Source organism: Dama dama, chromosome 10, assembly GCF_033118175.1.
Source record: "Dama dama isolate Ldn47 chromosome 10, ASM3311817v1, whole genome shotgun sequence".
Taxonomy (NCBI): domain Eukaryota; kingdom Metazoa; phylum Chordata; class Mammalia; order Artiodactyla; family Cervidae; genus Dama; species Dama dama.
In genome coordinates, this window is record NC_083690.1 from 40,087,060 (window position 1) to 40,106,634 (window position 19,575).

Sequence of the window (19,575 nt, forward strand, 5' to 3'; positions counted from 1 at the left end):
TCCTTACTCCACACGGTGAGCGTGGCAGATGCGTTCAGGGAGCCCTCTGAGTTGGCGGCATGGCAGGTGTAGTTGCCAGCATCCTGGATGAAGACCGGGGCGATCTGCAGACCCCCAGACTCCAGGAGCATGAACCTGGGGATCCGCACAGAGCCACTGGCCAGAACGTGGTTTCCTGCAGACAGCAGAGAAAACGGGACCGTGAGGACCATCGCATTCGAGGAGACGTGATGCTGTGGCCGCAGCCGGGAAGATAAATGAGGAAATAGTCGGAAGACTGGAAACTATATGCACGGAAGTAACCAAAGCAGTTAGCTGTAGTACGGATTAGGCTGGCCGAAGCCAAGAACACCCTAACTGTCCAGTGCTGAGAGACTTGGTTAAAAAAATCATGATCCATGAATGGACACCTACACTCTGCTGTCTTTCTCCTGTATGGCATGTGGAACTCTGCTCAGCCTCATGCGGCAGCCTGGATGGGAGGGGAGTTTGTGGGGAGAGTGGATACATGTATACACATTTGGCCAAAGCCCTTAGAGTTCACTTGAAACTATCAGAACACTGTTAACTGGCTAAACTCCAACACAAAGTAAAAAGTTTAAAAAAATTACCATCCATAAATGTGATGGCTTCCTCTGAGTGGCTGATTTTGAGTTTTCTTTATATAAATTGTCTATCTAAAGCTATTATTACATTCTAAATCAGGAAAGACAACAAGAAAATACCTAAAATGAATGAATCCCCTCTTTCCTATTAATCGGTAGCTTCCCAGATCTTTGGGTCTGTAAGCTGAGCGCCCTTCGAGAGTTGGGAAGCCACCAAGGGCTTGTCTGGGTGAGAAAAAAGTGTACGTTCTGAGGTTTCACCCGGATACAGTCCACCAAGCATGATCTATGGGGACGAACCCAACTCAGCCGGGGCTTGTCAAGGACGGACCGCATGTGCCATTCATTCAGTGGCAGGCGTGCCTACCGTCGTAGATGGGGCCGGGCAGGGGCGGGGGCTGCAACGAGCCCGAGACATGACTCCACGCATCACAGGAACCGAAACAGAGTCAAACTGAGTGTCGCACACGTCCAACTGCTGAGGACGCGGGTGATCCTGTGCTGGAAGCAGCTTGCTTAAAATGACAAAAGAATGTATTCCTAGCTGTGACCTCCCTCCTTCACAAAGGGGCTGAAACCTGGCGCCGTGATTTAAGGCGCCACCCCGCCCGAGGCACCGACGAAGGGCCTGGAGGAGGAAAGAGCGGTCTGCACGTGGTAGGGAAATGTGCCCCTTCTTTGGACAGTGAGCTCCGCGGAGCTCGAGGGGTCTCGTCCGTCTGACTCCCCAGGATCTGGTCCCTGGCGGGTGCTCAGTCAACAGTGCTTCCTCGTCATAGAATGGACAGGTGAGGGGGAGTTCACCTCCCGAGGCAGGTGCGAGCCGCCTACCTCTCCTCCACACGATGGCCGGCCTGGGAGCCCCGGACACTTCACACCTGAGCACGGCTGTCGTCCCGTCGGTCACCGTGGTGTCCACCGGGAGCTGGGTGAAGGCTGGGGCCACATCTAGGCAGAGGACGTGGACAGTGAGGCGGGAATGCTCAGGCCAGCCTGGAGGAGGCGTCTGCCTGTGTGTTTACAGAACTCATCACAGACAGTGCTGCAGCGATAAAAGATGAAGACCCTTCAGGACTGACTGTAGCCTCCACCCGCCCGGGGGGGAGAGCGGAGGCTTCTGCATGCACGCTCAGTTGCTTCAGTCACATCCGACTCTTTTGCGACCCTGAGGACTGCAGCCCGCCAGCCTCCTCGGTCCATGGGATTCTCCAGGCAAGAATACTGGAGTGGGGAGCCATGCGCTTCTCCAGGGGATCTTCCCGACCCAGGGGTCAAACCCAGCCCATGTCTCTTATGTCTCCTGCACTAGCAGGTGGGTTCTTTACCACTGAACCAGGGAGCTTTCAGATGACCATTGAAGAGAAGACGGACATTTATTTACAGAAATCTAACAAGCTGCTTTCATTATTTAAAAAAAAAAGGAAAGATCTAATTTGTGAATATTAAATATCACCCAAGAGATGACATTTTGACACTTCCTAGGATCCATTTTGAACATTAAAATAACCAGATTCTAATGACCTCAGAAAAGAATCTTAGCTTTGTCCCTGAGCCTCATGGGCCCAGAGTAACTGACACGGGTGCTCAGTAAAAGCTTGTTAAGTGAAGGAAAAGATACTGACTGTTTTACACACTATATTTTTATTTCATGAAAAGTGTTTTAACTAAAAAAAAAAACAACATTTTGCAAAGCCCTGTACTTACAAAACAGATACGTAGCATTATCATTACAGGTATTTATTTGTTCACGCTCCAGTTGTCATGGGAACCAGGTTAAGTAGCACTTTCGTTTAAATTTCCAAACTGATTCTCCTGAGACCCCTGTGACCTGGGCTGAGCTGGCTACATTTTGAAGAGACAGCTGAGACTGGGTGGAATCGGGTGGTCCTCCCTGGGTCTCCCATGAGAGCGGGGTCTGCGGCCTCCACCCAGGGCCCAGGCCAACCCGCCCCTGTTTATGTAAATGGAGTCCTGTGAACAGCCACGTCTGCTGACCTGTCCACGTTGCCTTCATGTTAGGACAGCAGGGGTGAGTGGTGGCAACAGAAACCACCTCCCTCAAAGCGGAAAGCAGCTACATCCGGCTCTGTCCGGTCCCTGCCCCGCACACCCCGGCCCCTGCTGCAGGACAGGCTTAAGCAATTCCGTGCTCAGTCATGTCTCACTCTTTGAGACCCCATGGACCACAGCCCGCCAGGCTCCTCCATCCACGGGATTCTCCAGGCAAGAATACTGGTGTGGGTTGCCCTTCCCTTCTCCAGGAGATCGTCCCAACCCAGGGCTCGAACCCGTGTCGCTTACATCGTCTCCTGCACTGGCAGATGGATTCCTTACCACTGACGCCGCCTGGGAATCCCCAAGTAATTCTAATAGATCAAAACTCAGTTTCCAGCTTAAGACCCCAATATTACTTTTACTGCTTGAAGGGATGCTTGTTTCCTAGACTCCACAACGGAGGGCAAATTTGACCCTGGGCAAGGTCAGAGGAAGTGACCCCTAGTTTACCAAAACACATACATGAAAATCTCAATATGGCACTAGTCTCCTCCGAGGCAGTGCTGCCAAGAGCCACTGGCCATGCACACACTGACCGTGATTTGATTTTCCTGCACGGCCCCCGCACCTGGAGACATCAGCATTTTGCTTCCAAACAGAGCAAACGTGAGAATTCCACAATCACTACACTCTACCTGTTTTAGAAGAAAATACTACAACTACGGGAGATTAAAAAGAGAACCCACAGATACCTTTATCTTATTTTTCAAAGTGCCAAAGTATTTCTGTTAATGGGATCATAAAAGAAACTCATGAAAGAACTATAATTGTTCAATAAAACTAAAATAGAGAATAAATATAGGAAAACAGGTAAAAAAAGATCAAAAGAAGAAGATTAGCCATGAGCTGTTCACTTAGTCTTTCCAGTTCTGTCCAGAAAGATGGGGACTTTGCTTCTACGTCTCAACAGAGCAGCGCGTTCAACTGCCCAGGGTGTGGGCACTGGGGCCGGACAGACACCCGTGTTCTCTGAGCGTCCGTGGGGCGAGGGCAGGGAAGCCGGGGCCTCATGGCCATCCAGGGGCCAGGCTCTGGGTGGGGCGGGGGTGGGGCAGTACTCACTGGTGACGTCCAGGTAGGTGTGGGTCTGGACCTCCCCGCCTGTGTTGCTGGCCAGGCACTGGAAGATCCCCGAGTCCTCTGGACGCAGCTGCCGGACGCGTAGGCCTCCGCCAGCTAGCAGTTGGTACCGAGGGTTCCGGAGCTTGTTGATGGAGATGGCATCCTTGAACCACTGGAGGGTGGGAGGAGGGACCCCTGTGGAGAAGTGGAAACAGCCGGGCGTTTAAAACTCACTAAATTTCAAGAACTGCTTTGTGAGGACTGAGGCAAAATGACTCCAAGGTAGAATGGTGGCATTTCACTGGGCATCTCCTCTCCCCTCCAAGCGCCCGGTCGGGTGTTCTTATCTTCCATGAAGATGGGGAGGGGGCTGCAGGCCCTTCCAGCTCTCCCTGCGGCCTGGCCGTGCCCTTGTCCCATGGGTACAGCTGTGACTGACCTCAGACAGTGCTGGGAGGGCGGCCCCTGGCCCTGCAGTGCCCGCCTCTGTGTCGCGGGGGTTGGGGAAGGGTCACCAGGGTGGGAGACAGGTGCCCCCCCCAAGCTGTGCCACTGGGCAGGCAGGGCAGGTAAGCCGTCCTCCCCCCAGTTCCCTGGGGCTCAGGAAGGAGGTGGCGTGCCCCTTGAAGGTGACTGTGAAGACCAATCATGTCAGCACATAAGCTCCTCCCGGCCCGGCCCAGGGTGCGTGCTCACCGCACGGCCCGGGACGACAGTACCCCATCCCAGGAGTCGGGGTCACTGATCCACGCGCTCCTGATCCGCGCACTGATCAGTCACACGGATCAGTCACTGATGCACGCACTGGGGGCCTGGTGGATGAGCTCAAGGAGCAAGAGCATGAGGCGCATCTGGTCCAGGTTGTGGGTCTGGGAGACATCCCCGCGGCCCCGAGACCAGGCTGGTGCGGAGATGACGGGGTTGGGGTGGGATGCTCCGCGCCTGCGCCCAAGGGCGGGGTGGGCCAGCGTCAGACGGAGGCTCGAGGCCCAGCTGCCCCTCCCGGTTGCCCCCTCCTCATCCGGGTGACGTCACAGGGGCGGCCGAGACCCCCGAGCAGTGAGACTGCAGCTGCACGCAGCCTCGCCACCTGCAAGGAGGCTTGAGGTTGGGGCTCGCCAGGCGGGCGTACGCGGTGGACAGGGCCACGGGGCAGAACCTGGGCTGTAAACGAAGGGGCTGTCCTTGGCCCAAGAGCACGAGGACCTCTGCTGCTCGTCCCCACGTGGGTGTGGTGAGTGCAGGCAGCCGGGCTGCCGGATGACCATGCACTGCCCCAGGGGCTTTGCTGCCTGGGACACACCAGGCCCTGCTCTCGGTTCCCTTAGATCCTTGGAAAACCAGCAAAGGGAAGACTGCTTCCCTGCTCCTTCCTCCTGAAGCCAAGAAGGGTCAGGCCACCCAAGAGGGTGGACCAAAGAGGCCGTCCGCAGAACGGACAAAAGCACTTGAGGCAGAGTCCTGGGCTTCAGTGGGCACAGTACGCTGGTTGTCGGAAAAATGCAGAAGCACCTGGCTTATTTCCAGATCTTGGATCCTTCTGTGCCTCAGCTTCCCTAAATATAAAATGAATTTAAATAAAACATCTCAACACGATTCACGCTGAAAGGCACACTCGGAACCGTTGACTTATGATACTGTGTAGGTGTAAAATGTCTTCTTTAATAAATAAAGTTAATGTCGTGGAATATTTCAAGATAATGTATTCTCAGATTCTGTTCTTTGCCTTCATTATGTTTCCTGTCACTTTTCATTAAATCAGGAAATTTAAAAAAATTCATTTGAAGGTAAAAGCATAACCACTTCATGTAAAGTCTCATAATAGCAATTACATGATGTAGCTTTCATAAAGAATAACCACTTCGCATGCTGCTAAGGTTTCATTGTCAAAATTAAAAGAAAGCAGTAAATTATATGATGGCAACGCAATGTTGAAAGACCTGTTCAGTATGTATTTATAAGCCTGTACTTAACAAGCAGTTTACTCTGTAGAAAACATGCAAGAAAAGCGTCTTCTTGTCAAAGGGAGAGCCTAACATTGTCATTTATGGAAAAATAATTGTTAGTATACAGGGAACTAGGAATAGTTCTATTTGGGGGCAATTTAATGTCATAAACAGGAATCTTATCCCCGCAGTATGGCAGACTCTTGTTTCTAAACTATAAGCACTCTAAATATTTTATAGTTTCACTTTCACAGAGTTGTTGGCCTTAAAAAACTGGTGTTTAGACAGAAGTGAGGACAATGGGGCCACAGTAAGGAAAGATTTCCCCGGGAAGTTCACAGGACTCTCCTCTCCCCTCCGGCGCCATCCGTGTGGGTCAAGCCGGTCACAGAGAAGGGCACAGAGCGGGGCTGGACGTGGTCCCGTGGAAGCTGCGGGGGCCGAGGCCGGAGCCCCCGAGGAACCAGCTCCCCTGGGCCGGAGCCGCCTCTGCAGGAGGCTCAGCGGATGGAGGGGCGGACACTGGACGCCCGTGTCTACCCTGACCCTCCACAACACCCTGAGGGGCAGCCCCGCTCCCTCCCTGCAGGTTGATTGTATCTGTTGGGGTCCGGGCCTAAGCACTGGCTACGGACAGCTGGTGGACGTGGGTTTGGATCTGGCCTCCACTGCACGGCGGGAGGCAGCTGCCTGTCCAGGGATCCGTGAGCAGCGCCCTCGCCAGACCCCAGGCAGTGGCTTTACAACAGGGTCTCCTCCATCTTCCTGCCTCTGCGCCTAAGGGGGTGCTTTCCTGAAGATTCCCAGAACTGTTGGGAAAAACTCAGCCTCCAAGTTCTTAGAAGAGCTGAAACCCTTAAGACACACAGGTCTTAACATAAAAGGTCCTTCTCACTCTCTGACAATCTCCAAGGCACTTGCGCGGTTTTTATTATGAAATTGCTGCAGAAAACCTGTCCCCGCTGGAGGCTTAGTGTGACCACACGTGTGCTGGACGTGAAACAGACTCATGGCCAGCAAGGAGGGGTCAAGGCACAGCGACAAGGGGTCAGATCACCCCCGTGACGGAAGAAAAGTCAGTCAAAAGCTGAAAGGCCAGAAAAACAGGAAGATTTCCTATTCAAGAAGTTAGAATGATCTCTCTCCTCTCAGAGTGGACGTGGTCAGCAGCCCCCCTCACCCCAGGGATGAGAACGAACTTCCCGCCCCAAGTCTTGGGAGGCTTACTCTGGGGGAGTCGGAGTCTCTGAAGGGAGTCAAGGGGACAAGACTTGGTCTCTGTCTGGTGGGATGGATGCCGTTAAGGCTTCCTGGCTGCTCCTTTGGGTAAATATTCTTATCCCTGCTTTGCAGGCGAGGACACGAAAGCTCAGCAGGATCGAAGGCCTTCCCCAAGCAGCACGCCCAGCAGCGGAGTTCTGCTCCAGGTGAAGTGCCTGCTCTCTCACCGTCACAGTCCACCTGTCGCCACCCAGACCACGGCTCTGCCCTGGAGACTCCGCTTTTGTTCCTCCACTGTGTGGAGGCTTCCCCCACAGCCTCTGGGCACCCGCCCGCGGCTTCCCCACTCACGGCTCCCCGAAAGGCCCCCATGGCTCCCCACCCCCTACGGCTCACCTGCACCCGCCCACGGCTCCCCCAATTCCTTGGGCTTCCCCCAGGGAATTCAACATTGGCATGGCCCTCACGGCTTCCCTTACTCACCCATGGCTTCACACACGATGTCCACGTTTTCTTCCACCTCCGCTGATATCCGACTCTCGGGTTCCGCAGTAAAATACGGTGGCTCTTTAAACAAGAAAAAAACCGAAACAGCCCCTAAGCCAAAGAGAGGTATTTCAGAAGACCCTTACAGCCTGAAAGAGTTTGAACTCCTTTTATAGAACTGTTTTTGAAAACTTCATTAGCTACCTACCACCATGCACACAAACTCCGAATTCAGTGAGCAGGGGCCAAAGGCAATTTATAGTCCAAGGTTTCAGAAAGCAAATTACTACTCAGGGCAATGGCTACTTTCCAGTTTATGGGTCTGAATCACAGAATATCTTAATTCACATTTTAGAAGGACTATCCCATGAGGTTCATAAAGGTTTATATTTACAGCACAGTATTTTATAGGCTAGCTTGCTTCAGTGTCTAAACTAAACAACAACTCATGAAACCCGTCAAATAAGGCATCACAGGCAGGTGCCCGGCCTGTATCAGGGAACGGGGAAGCCTATTAACATATTTTTCAAAGTCTTAGCAGTCCTTCTCCAAAATATAGATTTAATACTTCAGTGGAAGGCAAAATCATAGTTAAGAGAAGAAAGAAAATGGACCTCTCATCCATCTTCAGCAGCAAAGGAAACACAACCGCTTGCATCTATCCAGACACCCGGCCCGCCCGCCTGCTGTCGGACGAACAGCGGAAAAGCAGGGGTTGTATTAAACAATGAATTTCCCTGGAGAGTAAATTACAGTGTTTTTCTTGGTTTATTCAGCAGGAATTCAACATTGGCATGGCCAAGTTTGTCATGTATTAAGGTAGTAGTGTCTTCATTATCATGATAACCAAGGCTGGTCGTTCATTTCCCTTGTGATAATCTCTGGGGACTGTCTTCCAGCCAGGTTTGTTTCCAACTCTAACTGTGTGACTGTGGATACTGTAGCTTGGCCTGCCTTCTGAACTGACTGTATCTTTAAACAGGGTGGGACCTAAAGGAGGAAACAGAGAAATGAAAACTTAAGTGTCTCAGAGACATGATGAAGGAAGCAAGGCTGAAGGTTCCTCCCTGGAAGCGGTCAGGTGTCAGCCCTGCAATTACTGTGTCGCTCAGCCAGGAATGACCTGCTGGAAGGAGCCCGTCTGGCCGAGGCCATGGCTGCGGACTCACTGGATGGGGGCAGAGTCTCCACCTGGTTGCGTGTGTGTAGACCAGGCCTCGAAGAATACTGCAGATTCCCTGTCAACAGGCTGGTCTTCAACTATGCACACGTGCACACGCACACGTGCACACGCATACGTGCACACTCCACCCCGTCTCCTGCATCAGTAATGACGCCAGCAGCACTAACCACCTAGCAGCAGACACAGACGGCCGCCTGACGACCCAGTGGCTGCACCCCGCCCAGGCCCTAGAGTCATCGCGGATGCCGAAGTGAATACCAACCCTTGTTGTCTGGTTACAGGGAGGTGAGGGGAAAGGAAAAGAACTAAGTGAAAACATGAGCATTTGCTATGATTGACTACAGCTTCCCTTTTCCGACGTAAACACTTTGCCGAGACCCCGGGAGAGCCACACGCAGCTGTGATAAGTGAGGGAGCCCCGTGTCCTTTAGTTGGTTTCCCGTAAAACTGCAGTCCAACCCCGACACCCACAGTGAAAGGGGCAGCCTCGTGTATTCACACCCACCCCTCCAGTCTTGCCTGTTCTCCCGTGCGTTCCAGCATGCACGCACACATGTATGTATCTGGTCCCATGCACTGTTACAACTCATGTGGGTCGGCATCCATACTGCAGTCAAGATGCAGGATGGGTCCACCCTCCACGCCGCCCTTCTGTAAGCACGCCCACCCCAATGTCCCACCCGGGGTCTCTGGTAACCCTCGACCGTGCTCCGTCTCTTCACTGCTGTCATTTCAAGAACGTTACACACGTGGAACCACACGGTACTGGCCGTGTGGGACGGGCTTTTCTCCTTCAGCATCCCTTGAGGGTCTCCCGAGAGGAGTCACACTGTGATGGTGAAACCACACGTGTAAGATGCTCAGCACCCACGGGACCAGACAGCCCGAGGTGCCGACTGCAGATGCTGGCTGGCATCCCGACCGATGTCCTGGGGCTGCTCTCCTGGCTCTGCAGTGTCCGGGGCTTCCCAGACGCCGGGGAGCAGCTCGGTTGGGCTCAGAGATGAGGGGCCGTCCTCACACAGTGACCCAAGGCTGGCCCAGGCTGACCAGAGGCCTGGCTCTGGGACCGCAGGTGCCTGGCCAGGGCTGCTCTTCTCCTAGCGCCATCATCCCCACCTTCCCAGCTCCCTGGAGCTCGGCTCCGCGTGTTCTGTGACCCCACGGCCTCCTGGGCGCGTCTGGGAGGGCGGCCTGCCAGAGCTGGCCGAGCACTGTCTCCCCTGCTGCCAAACCCCAGGCAGGGTTCAGGGGCCAGAATCCAGGGAGGCCAGGTCTGCCCACTCATTTATTGATTCTCCTGCCTTTTCCAGAAAGCCTTCCAGGTGGCTGAGCTTGCAGAGCAGACGTGGGGCTGCCGAAGGCCTCAGACCCTCACGGCTTCTGATGGTCATTCCACCGTCCCCCGCCGCCGCCCGTTACCTCTCCGCCCCCTCCTCCAGCAGCCCCACAGCACTCAGAAGACTCTCCTCTCCACCCTTAGCTACATCAGTCGGCTATAAGGAGAGCAGACGGGGAGAGTACCGGGCTCATCAACCGAGACAGCCTGAGGTGCCCGGCGGGGAGAGTCTGCGGTGAACGAGGCGGCCCCACACGGACTTCGCAGGGCAAGAGCGTGTCCTAGCTCCTCGGCAACAACTGTTACAGAAAGGGTGTCCTGCCAATGAAGGCACACGCTCGACTTCTAAAAGCGGATCACAACCAGTAAAACTGGGGATTGAAACTAAACTTTCATCTCTTTTGAAGCAGTATGAAGACATCAGAAAAACGTTCTCGTCCTGTGGACATGGTGAGTTAAGGAGAGGCCAGCCGTGCCGAGGGTCCTTGACCTCTGCCAGGAGCCACAGGCGGAAGCAGAAGCTCCTCAGAGCTGGAGGCGGGGACACCCTGGGCTCTCCCGCCTCTGACGCTGGGCTTCGGCTTCTCCCCACCCTGCACCCCTCGGCCTGAGTTGCAGGGCCCGTCCTGAGCAGGGCTCACTGCACGGCCCCGAGATGCCCCCCGGCCGCCCCCCACCCCCAGAGCCACCGTCTCAGGAAGTGGCAGAGCCTAGGGTGGACCCTTGACTCCCCATCATCGTCCACACGCTGGTGCCTCTGTTCACTGGGGTGGGAAGGACACCCCCCAAAGGCGTCCACCCCCAGTCAGCGGTGCTCGAGAACACGCTACCCCGCATGGCAGGGGGGCTCTGCCAACATCATTGAGGTCATCAGTCTAAAAATGGGGAGACTTTAGATCCGCTGGGTGGACCCATCCTCATCATAGGAACCCTTGAAAGCAGAGAACCTTCTCTGGCTAGAAGCGGGAGGGACGGCAGGAGGGGAGGTAAGAGGTCTGCGGCGCGAGGATCCGGTCTGCTGCTGACTCTGAAGACGGAGGTGGCTGCGGCCAGGGATGCTGGCTGCCCGAGAACCCAAGAATGACCCTCCAACAGCTCGGAAGGAAACAAAGTCCAGTCCCACAGCCTCGTGAACTGAGTCTGCCAGCCCCTGGGCGAGCCGGGAAGTGGACTCTCAGAACTTCCAGACAACAGCCCAGCCCAGCCCAGCGCGGCCTTGGGCGTGGCCTTCGGAGGCCGGGAACCGGGAGGCGACACGTCTGTGTTAGTTTAAGCTGTTGAGTTTGTGGTCCGTTGTTACCTGAGCGACACAGAGGCCGCCCTCTCGTCCTGGTTCCTCCACAGGGAATGTGGTTCTCAAGTCGCTTCGCTGGGAAATTCAGACTCGATCTGCAGGGCCGGACCACCTGCTCCTTCTCCTGTGGAGCCTCCTGACCTCCGCAGGCTGGGCCCGCCCCCGCCCCACCTCGGCCATGTGCCCTGGGGGCCGATGACCCACATCTCTGGCAGTCTTCCCGCCATGCTGGATGCTGCTTCAAGGAAGAATGTGTCATCTCTGTGTTTTTTGGACCTGATATAATTTCAGAGACGACACTTAGAAACCCCCTACTTGAGGAGAGAGAGAGGAGATGACCATAGGCCTCAGGAGCCTAACACTCCTTTAGGGGTAGACATGCATCTTCCTGGTCCCCAAGTTCCCCCTTCTCCCCACCAGGCCACATGGTGCTGGGCAAACATGCTCCTGGGGGGTCAACTCCAGCACTTTCAACCTGCCACACAGCAGGCGCCCAGGCCCCACGCACTGAACGCCCTGGCCACAGACAGCGGGAGCACTGACCCCACACACTGGACACCCAGGCCCCAGACAGTGGGCACCCTGAACCCACACACTGGACACCTTGCCCCAAGATAGCAGGCACCCAGGCCCCAGACAGCGGGCACCCAGGCCCACTGGACACCCTGCCCCCAGACAGCGGGCACCCAGGCCCCAGACAGTGGGCACCCTGACCCCACACACTGGACATCTTGCCCCAAGATAGCGGGCACCCAGGCCCCAGACAGCAGGCACCCAGGCCCCAGACAGCGGGCACCCAGGCCCCAGACAGCGGGCACCCAGGCCCGGTGGCCAGAAAAGGAAAAGGACCCTGCGGCAGGGCAGGAGGAGGAGAACACGGATGGCCAAGCCCCGGAGGCCACCTTTCCCGGGAGAGTCATGCCCGTGACACTGCTGTAGGCAGACCCCATGTTCCTGTTTAAACCTCAGAAATGGAGCAACCCAGCGGGGGAGCTGACGGGCGGGGTACGCAGCCACAGCTCGCCTGTCCGGTCTCACCAGCAGGAAACAGCAACGGGGAGCCAACCTGGGTCTGCTCCCTTTCATCTGCATCTTCATGGCGACGGCTGCCTGCATGGTTCCCCGTGACGGCCCCGCGGCGCTGGGCCCCGTGTTCCTCGAGGACCCCTCCCTCCACCGTCTTGGGGCTCGGGGCTGCCACCTCCCGAATCACTCTGAACTAACAGAGACTCTTCAGGGCCTTCCCAGGATGCAACCACAAAATCCCACCTGTCACAGCAAATTCTTATGAATAAAGGGGATTTAAATCAACGTCATAAAATCCAAGTGTGTCTGTGTACCTTTAAAAGCCGGAATACAGAGAGGTGGCAACTCGGAGAATACAATAACAGTCTGCTCTGGAATCCAGATGGAAATGCAGAACCAAGTTCCCGAGACCAATTTAAATATTTTTAAAAGGGAATTACAATGGAAGCAAATGTTCTAGTTCACAGGGAGATACATTTCTTCTCTTGTTTAAATACTTTGGCCATCTGACGCGAAGAGCCAACTCATCAGAAAAGACTCTGATGCTAGGAAATATTGAAGGCGGGAGCAGAAGGGGACAATAGAGGATGAGATGGTTGGATGGCATCACCGACTCAAAGGACATGAGTTTGAGTAAACTCCAGGAGACGGTGAAGGACAGGGAAGCCTGGCATGTAGTCACGGGGTCACAGAGTCGCATACAGCTGAATGACAACAATAACAACAAAAAAAGTTTTAACACAATACAGCCCCGTCTGCTGGAGACTCACAGAGTTTAATCTGGGCTCTACCTCTGACGCGCTGCGCTCACACGGCGGTAGGTCACCCCCGAGAGAAAGCTTCCCCCAGGCAACGGGGTGCGGCCTGGACCACTGGAGAGTGTGGGTGAGAAGGCGGCAGGGAGCCAGCCCGGCCCCTGGTGCAGAATCCGCAATGGTCTGTGATCAGACCTGCCTCGCCGATGCCTCTAAAGTCCGCGAGTGTCTTTCAGAGTGGTGACAGGCTCCCAGCACCTGCATTTGACAGTCATTCTCGGGCCATAGAGCCACTTCCTCATGATTGAAACGCACGTGACACGAACTGCCTTTTATGCAGCATTTCTTCACACGCTTCCTAATTTCTTGTGAAGGCACAGGCTTCTGTTCTTTTTTAGTTTGCAAAGTGGCAGACTGCAGGGTCTGTGATTAATACGTGAGCAGCGACTGCTCTCAGAGGCTTTCTGCTCCTGAGAGCCTTCCCTTCCCGTTCTCACCTGCCTTCTCCTCAGAGAGAAGCAGGGGCCCTGCCGCCTGGGCCGACCCTGCGGTCACCGCTCATCGGCAGCGGCCACCACTCCCGGACAGGCCACTATGACAGTGATCGCAGACACTGCGGGTCCGAACAGGGGCTTAAGGGACGCGAGAACTACGGGCCCTGCCTTGTGACACAGTGCAGTCTTAACAACCTGAGAACAGAGAGAGGACCCCCTCGGCCGGCGCATCACACACACCGCCTAAACACCGCGATTCCCAGGCTTTAGAGCGGCTGGAACGCGCCTGATCGTGTCTCCTGCTCCTACGACACCTCTCTGATCTTCCTTTTCAGCTTGACAAAAGGGAACATTCAAGACTTTCTGACTTTCTTCTGGGTCAAAAAGTAAAAAAAAAATAATGGTAATAGATTAATCTCTGAACACTGATCAGAACAGACAAGTAAGAGTTATAGAAAAGCCTCGTGGCAGAAAGACCAGTAGCCAAAGGCGATAAATATGTCAAGGATTTTGACTAGAACTCTATTTCCCAAGCTTTACGATTGGAAGTTTTCAGAAGAACATTTCTCGGAAGTATTCAGAACATCAACTCTTTGGATTGAATGCGTTCATGTTCTTGGGAAAGAAGAACAGGCTGAATCTGGGAGGCAGACTTCGCCTCCAGGTGAGCGGAATGCAGGCGTTAACTTCACTTTCCCCAGACTGAGGGGTGGGGCCACTTCCACTCTGAGCCTTACCTATGATAGAAAGGAAGGCTTTGGCTCTGGCGGGCTCGAAAGCGCTGCCTGGCAGAGCCGCCTCGCAGACGTACACTCCAGTGTCCGAGGAGGTCGGGTTGCTGATGGTGAGGCGCCTCCCAAAGCCGTGGAGCCCACTGGTGACCCTCATCCCATTTCTCTTCCAGGTCACACTCAGCTCCTCGACGGGCCTGTGGAAACGAGGGGCGTGAGACGGTAACTGTGGACTGCGTAGGTGGCAATAATAATCATTTTACAAGGAACCACGGTGGGCTGAACAATGGACACTTAAAAATCAATCCAGACAGCTCTGCTCCCCTACGGCACCCGCGGATGACACATTCTGCTCAAGGGCTGCTGAGCAAGGATAGCTAATTGCAGCAGCAATGGAGCATAAGTGCTAATGGTTCCATTGGCTCTGGAAAAGAATGTTTAAAATAAATACTGCTAGGGGACACGCTACATGGGAGGCCTGATCCCAGGGACTCGAGTGTGGGGTGGCCACTAACTGGGCGGAGAACGCCTAGGACGACAGAGGAGAAGAGGTTAACACTTTCCTTTGCACCCAGAGGCCTCAGCTCCCCTCTGCTCCTCGGTCAGAATCTCAGATGATACTCTGCCTGACCCACAGTTACGGCGCCGACTTCTAGTATAAATGTCACGTCCAATATAAACACCGCAGAACAAGGCCTGGGAAGGGTCCATGCGATCTGCCCGTAATGTGCTGTGCCCACAGGCCGGCTGTGGGACCAGGTCCGCCGTTGCTGGGGGAGCCGGCCACTCCTGGCAGGTGGGGGGCCAGCCGCGTACCTGGCGTTGGCGATGCACTCCAAGGTGGTCTCGCTGGACCCGGCCACCACACTCCTGTTGCTCGGGGGGACCACAATGACGGGGGCCATGGCTTCAGGCGTGCCGGCGTCTCCTGTGGCAGAGAAAGCGGAAGCCATGAATGGGGCTTCTGGAGCACAGATGGGGTGAGGACGGGAATGTGACGTGAGGGTGGGACACGGACAGGAGTCTTGTCAAGCCGCTCCGACAGGAGAGCCAGCATCTCCGGACCCAACCCAGCCCCAAGGAGTGCTCCGTGGGGTCCAGGTCGGGCCTCTTTTTGACCATAGGAGCTGGGGTTGGAGCCCACAGCCCATGAGCCCACGTCCTGCGCAGAAGCCCTGGGAACCGAGAGGCCTCGATGCCCCTCTGCTCATGATGGCCTTCACATGGCTGCATGTTCCACCACTGACCTTATTTATCAATTAAAGACTTTTCTGATTGAGATACCTGGTCTAGCCACTGCTTTCAAACCCATCCAATTCCGCAACGATTTCGTGGGTCAGGCCCTCTCGTGGGCACGTGTGTGGTTGGGAAGTGGCCACTCTCTTACATGGGCTTGAATGTGACCTCAGAGCAAACACATCCCATGAACCAAGTGCTCAGCTCAGTCCTTTCCATCTGAAGCGTAAATACCCTGACTCCATCTCTGCTGTGTGAGTATCAAGCTATAAATAATTCAGCTCATCCCTCTGGTGACAAGGGAGAAAAAAAATCACGAGATGGTTTTGCAACTCTTCTCTCAAATACGTGTAATATCAAAATTAAACTACACACAGTGCGCATTACTACTGTTTATCCAGGGAAAACCAAGACTGATCAAACATTTCGAGAATAGGAATTTCAACAAAGGGTGGAGATGGAGGAGACTGGACATAAAAAATAAATGGACATCACGGCAAATGCAAAGTGCTTCCCGGAGGACCTGATGCTGCAGAGACGCGCCACCCACGCGAGCGGCTGAGGGGCACCCTGGTCGGTTCCACTGCGGGCGGTGCAGTCAGGGCCGTGGAGAGAGGAGACGAGGAAAGAGGGCCGCCCTCTAGTCACAGTCGCACAGTGCTGGGTCCCGCTCTCACTGACTCACCGGTACGAGATGTTGGAATGAAAGGTTCATGTGAATTAAGAAAAAAAAAAAAAGCTTGCTGCAGGCAGAACCAATAAATCCATTTTTAAGCCTATATATCGACTACATTAAGGCAGAACCAACAAATCATTTTTCAAACCTATATATCGACTACACTAACGGGAGGCTGCTTCGTGGACCCTCAGGTCTCCTGGGAAGCCCCGAGCAGCCTGCCCCTCCCCAAACGCGGCAGCGTGGGGCCCGTGGGGCTGGTGATCAGATCTCCGCGTACAGACACGTCCGTGACAAAGGACGAGGGCTCGGGGACGCGGTCACACGGACAGCCTGCCTGTCATCTGTGAAAGGCGCTGATGAGGAGAAACGACCCGAGGAGCTAATATTTGCACACGGCCGTGTGAGTGAAGGAGAGCGGCAGGGCGCCGGGAGGTCGCTGAGCAAGGTGCTAATTTGGCGTTAATTGCCGCTGGCCGGGTGCCAGCATTTGTCCCGCCAGCCCGGGAGGACGGTCCCCGGAGACAGGCCCCGGACTGCCCACCGACCCGGGAGGCGGAGGCCAGTGCCCACCCCCAGGCCACAGCCCCTGGGGATGGGCGAACGGACATGGCTGGTACCCCCAGCAGGGGAAGGAGGAAGCTGTTGGTAACGGGGATCCCTACGGCACGGGGACTTCTGTTTGTGTGGCTCTCACTGCCCCAACGACGACAAGATCGCAAGGCCCCTCAGGTGTCGGGTCGGCAGGACAAGTCGGTGAGCGGCTGCACTCGGGGCTGGGACGCGTCAGCCCATCCTCAAACCTGTGTGAGCACGTGGATTAAACGGAGCCGCAAAGAGGGACTGAAAATGGAACAGCCCGCCGCGCCTCCCAAATGTGAGCTCCGCGACTTGTCAACGGGCAACCTGGCTTCAATCTGGCGGGGAGCTCAGGGCTGCTCCCGGGGGACCTCGAACCCCAGCGCACACAGCCCCTTCCTCCGGAGCCGTTCCCTCTGAGGGGGAGGGCTCCTCACCTGTCCATCTGCTTTACCAGCTGAGCACTCTGCACGGGGTGGGAGGTAGGGAGCAGACTGTTCCAGACACAAACCATGAACCGGCCCCCGGTTCCAGCTGTGTCACCAGCAGCCCCACGGCAGCCAGGTCTGTCCTGGGTGTCCCCAAGCCGAGACCCCCTTCCCCCGCCCCAAGGTTACTATTCCTCCACCAGATGCTCTTTTCCTCTTTCTTCACTAATGTCTCCAGTCCTGTGGACCCAAGTCTGCTTTTCAGGGAGCTTTTACTCCTTTTTTAAGTGAGAGGAAATCAGAGATGTGCATTTTTAACCTGCCAAGCTGACATTTCAACCAATTTTATTCCCCCCACATTCAATTCTTAGCAGAAAAATGCAAAGAAGACTCTCTGGGCATTTTTAAAAGAATAAAATGACCTCTTCATTTCTGCTATTTCCACAGTATCTGAGATACAATAAGTACTCCACAGACACTCAATGATTGGTTAATTTTTCATAAATAATCTACAATAATGAGTCACTATTACCACTGCCAGGAAAATTACCTTTTCCTCCAGTGTTCTGCATTAAAAAACATGTTTAAAAAACCATATGCCAGTGTAGTAAGAATTATTTCCTAGAAAAATGAAAACAAAATGGGAAGCGGGAAGGAAAGCGTGTTTCACCAAGTTCCCACACGGCCGCCCAACTCTGCTACATGTTCACATTCACAAATGTTGCCCCATTTAATCGAACAACAAGCTATTACGATGACCATTAGCATCCCCCTTTTACAGATGAGAAAATTGAGCCCCAAAGTCACGTGACTTCAGATGGCAGAGAATGGGTTTTAAACACGAATGCCTTCATCCTAAGTTCATAATCTTTCTTTTACATGACGATGCCTCCTCCCAATAAAAAGTTTGGTTGTACTCAGTTAACCAAAAATTAAATTAACTAGAACGCTCCTTCCCCTGAGCATTTCCTTAATTGAGACTTTACTGTAGCGTCTTCACTGAACGTCTCCCAGGCTGGTAGAGGTGGCTGGGAGGTGGAGCCACAGGCTCGAGAGGGTTTCTGCCGAGGTCAGCAGCAGTGGGCATGGGGCAGCTTCAAAGGCAGAAAGGCAAATGCTTTGTAGTCCCGGGAAGAAAGGCTCCTGGCAGGGGGACCTGGGGCCCCACCTGAGCCGGCTTCCCCTCCAGGAAACCCTCAGTCATCAGAGAGGCTGAGGGAGAGAGCTGTCCAGGTTGCCTTTAATTAAAAAGTACATTTAAAGAAGATTGAATCTCTCAGATGGGGGGAAAAAAAAAGTTCAAAGTCTACCCGAACTGCTAAGCTGTGGAATTACTGCAGATACAGCAGATGAAGGGCAGACACCCTGATGCCCAGCAGTTGAGACTGTGCCCTCAGGGGACGGCCGAGTGGGGATGGACGCGAGCCACACGGGCCAGGGGGGCCTGCGGGGAGGCGGGAGGCGCTGACCGAGAGCCTGAAGGGAGGAGCCAACCGGCAGGCATCCAGACACAAAGGCTCGGACTCTGGGGACTGTGGGGCACACAGGAGGACGTGGGGAGCCAACCCGGCGAGCCCACGAGCCCGTGGGGGACGGCCACGTTTGCAGTGGGAGGCGGAGGTGTGACGGGACACGGGATGCTCCCAGACAGAGCCGCACGTGGTGTGGTGGACTGGATGCGGGCACAACGGTAGGACCGAGCCGGCAGAGGGCCCTGCCGGGTCTGAGAGCGCAGGACCTGGGAGAAGGTGGTGCGGGCAGTCGGCTGCTTTGGAAGCGGGAGGCCTGTTAGTCTCCAGGCTCGTCAGCAGCCTCTGGCTGCTCCTCCGCGCTTGGTCCCTGCCTCTCTGCTCCCAAGAGAGACATTCACTTGTCTTACCCACACAACCCCTCTCAAATCAGCTGCCCATTCCTCAAAATAAATAAATAAATAAAAATAAACAAATAAACTGAAAATGGGACTACCGTACAACCCAGCAATCCACTTCAGGGTGAACAGTTGACCCTTGAGCGATGCTGGGGTTATGGGTGCTGGGCGCTGGCAGGTGAGAATGCCCAGGTAAGCTATGGTCGGCCTTGAGTACACACGGTCCCTTCATATACACGGTCCCCCTGTACACGCGGTCCCACCAGATACGTGGTCCCTCCAGATACACGGTCCCCCTGTACACGCGGTCCCACCAGATACGTGGTCCCTCCAGATACACGGTCCCCCTGTACACGCGGTCCCACCAAATACGTGGTCCCTCCAGATACACGGTCCCCCTGTACACGTGGTCCCACCAGATACATGGTTCCTCCAGATACACGGTCCCTCTGTACATGTGCTTCCACGTCTGAGGCTTCAACCAAGACAGAGGGAGGGGTGCCGCAGTATCTACTACTGATGAACACATCTAGAGGCAACACAGCAAGTCCTCGTTCAGCAGCACCTAAAACCAGCTACTGAACAAGCTTAC

General features: G+C 54.8%; 1 protein-coding gene across 3 annotated transcripts in view; it reads right to left on the reverse strand.

Annotated features, from left to right (window-relative positions):
* Positions 1–19,575, reverse strand: part of SDK1 (sidekick cell adhesion molecule 1) — a 622,975-nt gene that overhangs the window by 173,711 nt on the left and 429,689 nt on the right. For all 3 annotated transcript variants that reach the window (XM_061153768.1, XM_061153766.1, XM_061153767.1), the window contains exons 6-11: positions 15,014–15,125; positions 14,204–14,394; positions 7,373–7,456; positions 3,723–3,917; positions 1,437–1,553; positions 8–175 (exon numbers count right to left, since the gene is read on the reverse strand). In XM_061153768.1, coding sequence (XP_061009751.1) covers positions 8–175; positions 1,437–1,553; positions 3,723–3,917; positions 7,373–7,456; positions 14,204–14,394; positions 15,014–15,125 — 867 coding nt within the window. The remainder of the gene's footprint in view (positions 1–7; positions 176–1,436; positions 1,554–3,722; positions 3,918–7,372; positions 7,457–14,203; positions 14,395–15,013; positions 15,126–19,575) is intronic.